An 11,485-nucleotide genomic window follows, 5' to 3' on the forward strand; every position below is an offset into this window, starting at 1 on the left:
TATTGCAGTGTGTTAAATTATAAAATCTTCATCCAGTCAGAAGAGTTGATGCTTTTAATAGCCGCCTGGTGTAATGCCTAGTTACTGAATTAATCTCTCACTATTTTGACAATTGATTTGTTTTTTTTTTAATAATTAAAACACGGTTTTTAAATGTATATGTTTCCATCAAAACGGAAAAAGTTCAGTTTATGGACAAAACTAAATCAAGAAAAATAAATGACAGATTAAGTGATCATGAAAATAAGTGTTAATTGCAGCTCTAGACATAAGCATTCCTTCCATAGTTGCTTGGCGCAGTGTGAGATGTTGCCACAGTTGACAGCATGTATCCTCTGGAGCCTGGTTGGTATGGATATTGTCTACAACAAAAAAACAACATGTTTTTGTTTAGAATATACACCGATACTCAAGAGTGGATTAACACCGGTACTCACATTTTTTCCTCAGATGATTCCATTTTACAAGCACACAGCAGACACGAACCTCCGCAAATGGCAAGTGTGGCTGAGGACCAGCCGATGTACAGGCCCTCTCCAATCTCATACCTGTGACATTCACACAGTGTTGTCATTTAGATTCTCCTTTTTAAAAACAAACAAACTAATACCAAAAGCATCAGCTGGTGCTCTGTTTGTTCTACGTCATTTAAAATCAATATGACATTGGAGCAGATTGTGTTGACTCACTTCGTCCCTGGATAAAACTGGTCAAAGAACTGTTGCGTGATATTGGCTGCATACCAGGACACAGCAATCATGGTGCAAAGCCCTACAAAACACAAAAGAAAGTGTTTACTTAGGATTTGTGGCACACAGTGTCAGTTCAAAAGCTAATATTCTTTAAGTAAACTGAAGCATGTAGGGCTATTGATAAGGCCAAAACAATTTAAGTGTTTAAGAGTTGACTGTGATGAATGAAGACAGGGTTCATTTTAGGCCCCTCCTATAATGACTGCATGAATCAACCTGTTTGTTTAAACTAACAAATAAAAGAAACATACAGCAATTAAATGTAAACTGCCTCAGATTAAATTACAATAAAGAGTCAAGATAATGTTAATAATTATTATAGATGTATTGTGTTAGGGTGTAACATATTGTGGATCCAGAGAGAAAAGATAGAATAGAAAGCTTCAGCTGTAATTGTATTAGGGCTGCATTTAACGATTATAATTTTTTTTTGGTCCATAAAATTCTTCAGTTTTAATGATTTCTTTGTCAAAAGGAGCAAAGAATCCAGGAAATGTTCATATTTATGAAGCTGAAAAATCCAAACCGTATAACCAATTATCATAATAGTCAATTTAGTAATTGATTATTAATTTAATAATCCTTGCAGCCCTAAATGGTTTAGAATACAATGACATAATGGTGTACAAACCCAATTAGTGCATATGGAAAAGAAAAAAAATGCTATAAAATGATTGAAAACATTTGAAAAACAAAACAAAGGAATAGAAAAAAAGACCATTAAACCCTGTCGTCTACAAAGATCTTGATGAGAGCAGTCAAATACAGCAGATTTTCACACTTGTATTTATGTTGCTGAGACAGAGATGTCTTTATTTTACATAGTGTGACCTTTTCTTTCAATCCACAGACCTTTGGAGGTGCACTATTGTCTATCAGCAGGTTTGTTAGAGTAAGGATAACCTTTTTGAACCGGTGGTCCATTTTCTGATAGCTTGTCAACTGCAAACAGTTTGAATATCCAACATGTTTACCTCCCCAGGTGTTCTCTGCAAAGGTGTGGTTTAACGCAACGTGACATAATACTTTTGAACTGCACAGCTCGGCTTTGGCAACGGGACAAGTTTTCAAACTTAAACTTAGTTTTGGCCACATTTCCATCTGTACATTCTGTACCTTGCAGTAAGAAGAACACTCCTCCGATTGCAGCGATCCTCCCCTTCAGGACGTAGTTCTCTCCTCCTATTTTCGAGCACTGCATCCCTACGAGTGTTGCCAAGAGCCCAAATGTCCCGAACACAATGGCTGAGATCATCAGAGCTCGGGCGGCCTGAATGAAGCCTGTGAGCAAACATAGAAAACAAACACGACAATGTACCATGATTCAAGTCACGTACACACGTATAACACTTAGAAAACAACACCTGACGAAGACGGCAATGTAAGTCAGTTTCAGTGAAATGGAGTGTCGATTGCCTTAAGCGGAGAAGAAGCAGTTTGAATCCTGACTAACGTTTGAGCTCTTTCAGCTTCCCCTCTTAAAAACACAAAATGATGTTTGTTGGAACTTTAAAAAAGTTCTTCCTGTTTGTAGATGAGGACAAAGCATTTGAGTGCTAACTAAAGAGATTGTGGATTGTGTACAGTGACAATAAAGTGTTTCATGCACAACAAAGCCATTAGAGAAAATCTTAAACCTAAATCCTGACACTTGAACAAGTAGCTCCTTTGACGGTAGTCAACAGACCCTGAACCAAGTTTTATCAACATTAGTTCTTCAAAGACAAATTAGACATTTACTATTTTACGAGTCTGTATTTGTCGGCTTTCACTGAGGCTGTGCCTAATTACCCTCTTTTATCTGGTCATGTCCTATGGTATATTACTATACAGATCATAACAAGTACAGTAAAGGCTCCTGAGGGCAAATCTAGGGTAAGGTTTAAACTGAGTCGATGTGGAAAAGACGATAGAACAGCACTTGATCAGTGTGCTCCTCCGAAATACATGAGGCTAGTAAGAAGTGCCTATTTGTACGGCAAAAAAACAAAACAAATCCCATGACAATGCCACTGCCTTAAGAAAGAGTTTTTCCTTGACCTTTGTGAGGTCTGAAAATCTCTCAGCGATTCTTCATATGTTGGCCACATACCATCAAGTGCCAGCAGAGATGGAAAATCCCGGCAGTTGTGAACTCCCGTAGAGTCCGTTGCACAGGACATCCAAAGGTTTTCATAGATGGTGGACGTTGTGATAACATTACCGTCCACTGAAGAAACCCTCCAGTATCGATTAGGAAGGGCAATCCCAACCATTATCCAGGCCAGAAAGCACAGGAAGAAGGCAAAAGCTTCCACTATCGGATTCATATTTCCTTACTTCTTCTGTCCAAACCACGCCGACTTATCCAGAAAAAGAAAAATGTTATATAAATGTTAACTCTCCGAGCTATCTACCTGCACAAACGTGTGGTTTTGTTGGCCCCACAGCTTCAGTGTGCCAGACCAGTTTCCTTGTAACCCCAGTGCTAAGATAGTATAGAAAACAACTAATCAATGATTAATGTCCAAAAGCCCACTTATGATTTTCCCCTATTATTCTCAACTCTTTTGAAACATTTTCAAAGGCTCCAAATGTTTGCCTAACCTGAGGGACAACAGTGAGAGGTGAAGTCCAACCTTCAAACCTACTTACGAATGTTCATCGACCTCAAGCCATTTGTCATCTTTGTCATTTACCTTTGAACACGATGTCAATGATATCAGAGCGTAATTGATGGGCTCCAAGTCACGTTCTGGCTCCTTCACCCTGAATCTGAGGGTGATAGTGCATCTATACGTACTGACCCACAGATGACCGGTCTGCTTATCTGACATATGAGCCCCAACACCTTTTTCTTTCATTTGTTAACAAATATAGAGTTGGTCATTCTCGCACTTTTGTTGCCATGGAGATAAAGCACCACTTTGGCCTTTTGGTCACACAGACAAAAAGAAACATTTGCCTTAAAACTTAACTCTAGTCCATGTGGTTTTAACTAGGGATGGGACCACTTTTGTGTCAGATACAGATACTGATATCACAAACTTGAGTATGTACCGATACCGATATTAGTCCGACACAGTCATCGATACAGATTCAGATACCGATTTTTTATTTACATTTTTACAGTCTGTGCATAGTGAAGCATGTGATATATAGGATTTTTGTATTGTATCTCGAGCTGAAACAATTAATTGATTAATCGATTACTAAATTAATCGACAACTATTTTGATAATCGATAATCGGTTCAAAGTTTTTTTCATGATTAAAACAAGATTTCTGATTGTTTAAGCTTCTTAAATGTGAATATTTTCTTCATTTCTTTGCTCTGGATAACAAAGAAATCATTAAAAGTGAATCATTTTGGTTTGTGGGCAAAACGAGAACATCATAATTCTTGTTTTCTGATATTTTATGGACCAAATGATTAATCGATTAATTGAGAAAATAATCAACAGATTAATCGATTATGAAAATAATCGTTAGTTGCAGCTCTAATTGTATCGGATTTTACATTTTTGTCTGTCTGATATCCGATCCAGAGATTTTGACTAGTATCGGATCTATACTGAGTCCCAGAATTGGTTTTAACCTCTAACGTAACATGTAGAGGTATATATATATATATATATCAGTTTAATGCTCAAACTCTTTTTCACCATTAGTAGTGGACAACAGGAAATTGCAAATTTGATGCAAATGAGTGGATATTTGATTAGACAAGGCACCTTATAGGCATATTTAAATGTAAATTCAGGAAAGTCTTCTTAAATGATCAACTATAAAAATGCAGCGTTTCGCCTCAATCACTTGGGTTAAACATTTAACATTCAATAAGCTTAAATGGACATCCAACATGTATTGAATAAAGTTCAATGACACAAAGGGAAAGGAAACACCTCATGAAATCAAGCGATTATCTCATTGCCCTGTAATTATACTGGTTTATGGGGTTCTTTATTGTGACCATAGTCTTAGTCTGCGTCTTACAAATTATTCTTCCACAGAATGAACAAAACTAAATGTTACACATTTTAAAGAGCTGTTGTACAGTTTTGAACATAAAAATTACTTGGAGATTAGAGCACCAGCCTTGGAAATTATATGCGGATACATTTCATATTTATCTTTAATTTAATGAATTATTTTTTATTTAGTAAAGAAAGGATTATCTGCCGGGGCTATGCAATAATTTAGTGTGCCGCATTCAGTGAAAGAACATAAAGCTGTCTCACTAGTGTGACATTACAGATTATAAAATGCAAACTCAGCTATAACATACAGCTGAATCATCAGATAAAAAAACTGGAAAACCTACTCAAAAAGATCTTGTAATGCCTGACTATGACATCACCATTAATAGGCCATTAGATAATTAAGACTCCATTTATTTCCACTTACCTGGAAGAGCTAAAAGTGATTGAAAGTCCCAGCAATTATAGATCCCCGTTGAATCACTGGCACAAGACATCCACAGGTTTTCATAGAGTGTGGAGGTTGTGATTACGCTGCCATCCGTGGTGGATTCTTTCCAGTACTGATCTTCCAGTGCTACAAAAACCAGAACCCAGCTTGCAAAACCAAGAAAAAGTGCTGTAACCTCAATGACCCACTTCATCTTGAGAATAGTCTTCTATAACTATCAATACTAAATAGGTATTGCCTCTGTGCCCTGTTTGCAGCCTCTGTGGCTGATATACATTTTGGGGAGTGTGAGGACTGACTCAGGATTTTTTTTTTCCTCATGCATGCAAACCTGGACTAATTTGAGCATTGATTTGTCGGCTGTAGCTACATTACTAGTCTGCTATTCCCGCCCAAAATTGATGGCATTTCATGTGTCAGGCATGTTACCATAGAAATGTGAGCATACAAGGAGGTTTTCTTTTTTTTTTTCCTCTCTTTTGATTGTCAGTGGAGATAATCTGTTGTAAAACAGTTATCACAGATTCAGATTCAGGGCTGAAGTCACTGCTGGCTCCGCTGGCTCTGACACACTATTGAAGCTACTGCAGGAGACAATTAATGTGTTTTTTCTATTTTTTGTAGCAGTGTTTTAGGATGCTTCACTGGATCACTGTGATTGCAAAATGTATTGTCACTACATGCAGGACAAAATAGTTTGCTAAATTGGTGAATGAGTGAAAGTGACGCTCGGTGTGCATCTTCTTGGGGATTTCTTATCTTGTCCTCTTTGTCAGCATATTCTTTTTTAACGAGTTGGTAGCTTGTGATTTCAGGGAGGTGACTTCAGGTTCGACAAGCAAACACTTATCGGGCAATGCTGAATAGAGGGCAGAGCAATCACTGAAAGCTGGGTGAAAAAAAGGGGTTGGTGGGTGATTTATTGAAGGCAGAAAGTGTTTATTTTAGCGCTGGTTAAGCATTAACGAGTCTGCGACAGGACAAAAGATGCATTGAAATTCTTGATCTCTGCAAATATGTTTTTTTTAATGTGTTGGAGCAAATCCATTTAACACTGTTCATTCTATTGAAATAATTGTGTTGACTTATTACAGTGCTTTCAACAAAAAGAAACTGGCCAAAGGCACGCTTATACTTAAATGATTTGTCTTTATGGATAAAGTAACATGTAGATGTGTGCAAAGTGTGCAAGATTTAAGAGGGAATGTATGTTGTTTATTGTTTCCAGCACAGCTTTTATGTTCAGTGTTTACATTTTTTGCACTGCGTGAACATTCCCAATGGGACTTAATTTTTAAAAAACGTTAAAAAAAATGTTTAAGTTAAGCAGTTTTTCATTTAAGGAGAAATTTCAAAAGCATAATTTACAGTCTTTATCTTATCAAATGTGAATTTGCTTGTAATCAGACATACAGTTCAAAGTACTGTCATATACTTACAATATTGACCAGACACTCAGACTTTAACTCAGTCTTTTGTCTGTTAATATTTTATTTCCCTGCCCTTTTTTTCAATTGCGTCCCCGTTGACCTCCCTGCTTAAAGGTAGAGTTCACTTAAATTGGTTAAGTGCATATTTAAGAAAAAAAAACAAAAAACATTAGTAATTGGACCTTCTCCCATTCGGGCTAGGAAGTGTTAGAGCAGTAAATGTTAACGTGATTTGATCGGCTGATGCTCAAGCTGATGCTCGGAATGTTCAGCATTTCTGAACTTATGCCACATGCAAAGCAAAGCAAAGCAAAGCAAAGCAACGGACCAACAATGCCATTTGGTTACCAGTTTTCCCCTTATTTTATATGCCCTAAAATAAAAACAAATAAAGTCGTAATATTATGAGATGGTTCACAAAATGCTTCGCGTTTCTCATCTTGTTGCAGGTTGCAGCTGATCATCGTTCCTGGATTAATAATTATTTCATTCTTGCAATGTTACGACTTTTTTAAGTCGAGTTTATTCTTGTAATATTACGAGTTTATTCTTGTAATATTTTGAGTTTATTCGCGACAGATTCAATTTTTCTTTCTTATAGTTTGGCCCTAATACTCCAATTATTACAAAACTGCAAAACCAAAAGCACTACTTCATTACTCTCCTTGAAATATACTTATACAGTTTTGCAAATCGCTGAACCCCAAACTTTATCAGTTGCTCACCTACAAATACTGACATTCAAAATGCAACACCCTGTTACCAATCGGTCCCAGTCATGCATGCAGCACCTGTGCAAACTCAAGAGGAAGAACAAACACGTGCCTATCACTTCAGCAATGAGAATCAAAAAAGCCTTAACCTTTGTTAACTAAACATTTCTTTTCTTAACTTTTCATATCCATGCACTGACTGCACCAGTGTTTCTCATAGTGGTTACATAGGGGGAAGTTTTGCTACATATTACACTTTAAAATGTTTAATGAAATACTGTATATATGTTTTTACATTTACCTCTAATTCTGAACATTTTTGGACATTAAACACAAGTTATTACATTTTCAAGTGTTAAAATTGCAGTTATTTATTATCTTGAATAATTGTGAATTTTGGCCACGTGCTTAAAGGAATACGTCACCAATTTGCATTAAGCTTTGTATTACTAGAACAGAGGTAGTATTTTTGAAAAATTGTGCTTCCCAGTGACATTCAACTCAGGAATGATGAGGGAAACTGAGGTTGAGAAGCACAAGTCTTCAAAAAATACTACCCCTATTCTAGTAATACAAAGCTAAAGCAAATCTGTGAAGTATTTCTCCTAACATTCATTTAACTCTAGAACGACACCGAATACAAGAGCAAAAACAAGAGTTAAAGTTATGACGTAATTTTTTCCCCCCAAAGTTGTGTATTGGTTGTATAGATATGAACACACACACACACACATAGTTTTGAGGTTGTTTTTTTACCAATCTGGGAGCCCAAAAATTTATTTTAGAGCTCTCAATGTGCTAAAAAAAATTATACTAGGGTTTAGGGGTTAATCTGTGGATTATTTTCTCGATTAATCGAGTAATCGGTTGGTCCATGATATGTCAGAAAATATTTCTCAAACCTGGAATGGACGATGACCTCAAATATCTTGTTTTGTCCATAAAACAAAAAATGATTCAGTTTTAATGATTTCTTTGTCGTATGCAGCAAAGAAACCAGAAAATATTCACATTTAAGAAGCTGAAAAATCATAAAACTTGTTTTAATTCCTTAAAAACTGGTGGTCTGCGGTCTTTCACAGCCTTGACTCTCAAACTCTGGAATGAGTTGCCATTTAATATTGGACAGGGCCCTTCACTTTCTGTTTTTAAAGCTCGCTTTTTTTTAACTTATTTATTTACTTTTTTTACTATCTTTACTTGTGTTTTATGTTATTTTAATGTTACTGTGCAGCACTTTGGCCAACTGTGTTTTTAAATGTGCTCTATAAATAAGGAGGTTGCATTGGTTATTCTCCGGGTACTCCAGCTTCCTTCCACAGTCCAAAAACAGATTGGGAGTACTGAACACACTAAATTGAGTGTGAGGCTGTTTGTCTCTGTAAGTTGGCTCTGTAGTGGACTATGGATCTGTCCAGGGTGTACCCTGCCTTCACCCTATGTCAACTGGGATTGGCTCCAGCCCGCCGCGACCTTATGTGGAAGATAAAGTGGTAGAAATGGATGGACAAAAGAGAGAACACAGTCTTGAGTTCTGTATTCCATTGACTTTTGACAAACTAGTTTCTGTTTGTGTTTAGAGTTTTGTGAAATTGAGCCACACTTTCTAGAATAACTGTAATTTGCCATGACTGATAAACGTGTCATCGTCACCTGAGTTTGCACTGCTGACAATTCTCTTATAGTTTCTGTGTGTATGAGGAAGAAAGAGTGGACATTTTTTTCTCTCCCAACAAATGCTCGGAAAGTTACTTTCTTGAGAAGAAATGACTGTGATTTGAACAGCAGCAACAATGTCTGCGGTCAGGAAATCAAATGAATCAGCCTTTAGCTTGTCTTTAAGGCAACTTTAATAATGTAAAGTGTAATGTAATAGAACAAACGTTGTGCAGTTGTGCACTGAGCTAAATTAAGATCATGATTCATGTGCGGGTTTAGTAATATGCTATTTAGTAAAAGCTGTTTAAATAATGTGATGTTTGTACAACACTGAACAGAGCATGAGACAGAGTTTCGATGAGGTAACTGCTTAAATACTCGGTCTTATTAATCAATATGATGGTAAGGTAGATGCCAACGATCTCTGTCACTCTGTCTTGCTCAACTTAAAAGATATGTTCTTAGTCAAACACGCACCATTGTCTGTCAGTTGGTCTCTCTCTGTAGGTTTAAATTGATTATTTCTACATGTTCCTCTAAAGATATTCCCAGTGACATTCAACTCAGGAATGATGAGGGAAACTGAGGTTGAGAAGCACAAGTCTTCAAAAAATATAATTGTGGAAAAGGAGAGTGTTTGCTGCAGCTAATGGGTGATTTTTTTCATTTGCCTTGGAGTGAATTGTAAACGTTCACGCTGTTAACTTTAACTTTTGATCCCCTGCCTGAACTGGGCAAAACCCCTTTTGTTTGGTTCATGACAGATGACAGGAATGTGATGATGGATGACTGTTTAAAGATACAGTTGTGTTGACACTTTGTTCTGTCGTTGCTGCTGCTGGCCCAAGTTCCACCGACAGTTATCAGATCACCTGTCATTGAACAGACAGGTCTTCCCTCGGAGAAAGTTAATGTTTAGATCTCAAATGTATTGTGATTTTCTTTTATTAATTTATTACTTTTATATGGGTTTAATTATGATGTTGAGGAAGATAACCATCCGAATCAGGTCATTGTATAGTGTTAAGTTGTATTTGTTTATCCTGACTAAACTTGAGTTAATTAAACAGCTCAAAGATTCATCGTTTGGCAGAAACTTTAAAGTGGAAAACATATGGAATATTCACTTTTAATGCACAATTGTGCTTCACATTAATTAACTGTTAACATAATAAAGCTACATCTATAGTATACTACTGTTGTTTATGTCTAATAAAGCATCAAAAAGTGGAGCCTCTCATATGTTTCATTTAGTATATTTAAAAACATGTGTTGTCTGATTTGTCTTGGTTTTGCTTATAGCATTAGAGAACCCGAGTGGACAGGCCATAGCCTATAGTGGAAAAGGTAATTGGCTTGTAACCAGAAGGTTAGGGCAAGCTGCTAAGCCCCAACTGCTCCCCAGTGATTGGGTCAATTGTAAACTCTAAATTGACCCCGACCATGGGGGCCGCATTCAGTGTGCCGGTCCCAAGCCCAGAAAAAAGAGAGCTTGAGTGCCATAGAAGAGTTATAAACAGGTTTTTTATGCCACGGCATGACTTAGCAGGTGAGTAGGAGGACGCACACAACATAAAGCGAGACAAGTTCACTGACAGGTTGAGTCCACTGAACCTTTAATAATCACTTAATGAGATGTAATGATTCTATTGAGGTTTGATAAGTTCCAAAGATCACCACTGATTGCTACTGATATTCTGCGTGTTGTTGATTGTGGGTCCTTTTGCACTGCATGAATGTGAGTCCTCATTAATGAGAAAATGTACGTGTCATTTTCTGCAAAATTGGAACATGTGAGCTTAGTCTGATCTGCTAGGAGAAGTTGTTATACTTGTTATTAGTGTTTGATGTTTCATGTGTCCAAACTAATCTTCCGTTTCCTTTTTTTCCCTCCATTTGTGAAGTAATTCTTCACATTTTCTCCTAAAGCCAAAAAGGAAAGGAACCAACACACACACTAGTGCCTTGCAAGGGTTTATTAATTGCTTTTAACTCATCTAATGTCTAGTAATAACTTAAAGATTATTTGTTACAATTTGAAATCATCAAACTTTACACATTTAATTGGTTCCCATATCAGATAAACATTTTTTCTATACAAAATAAATGTACCTAAATAATGACATACAGGAGAATTACAGCAGCAGATGCCTAAAGACATATTTACATTATTATATAATATTTAAACAATATCTTTCAGCATGCTGCCACTTTTACAGTAATAATCTATATAAATAAATAACAACCATTTATTTACAAATTAATAAATTAACAAATGCATTTGACTATTGAGGTATATACAGTTTATTTATACATATATATATACACATGTGTGTGTGTATATATATATATATATATACACATATGTATATATATATGTATATAAACACTATTGAGGTATATACAGTTTATATATATATATATTTATATATATATATATATATATATATATATACATAAATATATATATATGATACACGTCTTACTAAATTGGTCCAGTCATGATTAAGTGATCATGCCGA

The 11,485-nt window shown here is 36.1% G+C and overlaps 1 protein-coding gene across 2 annotated transcripts; it reads right to left on the bottom strand.

Moving 5' to 3' along the window:
* Window positions 1-262: 262 nt before the first annotated feature.
* LOC131457894 (claudin-15-like) lies at window positions 263-5,354 on the bottom strand. 2 transcript variants are annotated; one of them, XM_058626405.1, is made up of 5 exons: window positions 5,138-5,354; window positions 1,869-2,033; window positions 690-771; window positions 438-548; window positions 263-362 (listed from the first exon to the last, which is right to left on the bottom strand). In XM_058626405.1, exons 1-5 carry the CDS (start codon window positions 5,352-5,354, stop codon window positions 263-265), a joined length of 675 nt encoding a protein of 224 aa, XP_058482388.1. The 2 variants fall into 2 exon arrangements, with proteins under 2 accessions (XP_058482388.1, XP_058482389.1); XM_058626406.1 differs by lacking the exon at window positions 5,138-5,354 and adding an exon at window positions 2,845-3,061.
* Window positions 5,355-11,485: the final 6,131 nt, after the last annotated feature.

The sequence above is a fragment of the Solea solea genome, chromosome 4, assembly GCF_958295425.1.
Source record: "Solea solea chromosome 4, fSolSol10.1, whole genome shotgun sequence".
Lineage (NCBI taxonomy): Eukaryota > Metazoa > Chordata > Actinopteri > Pleuronectiformes > Soleidae > Solea > Solea solea.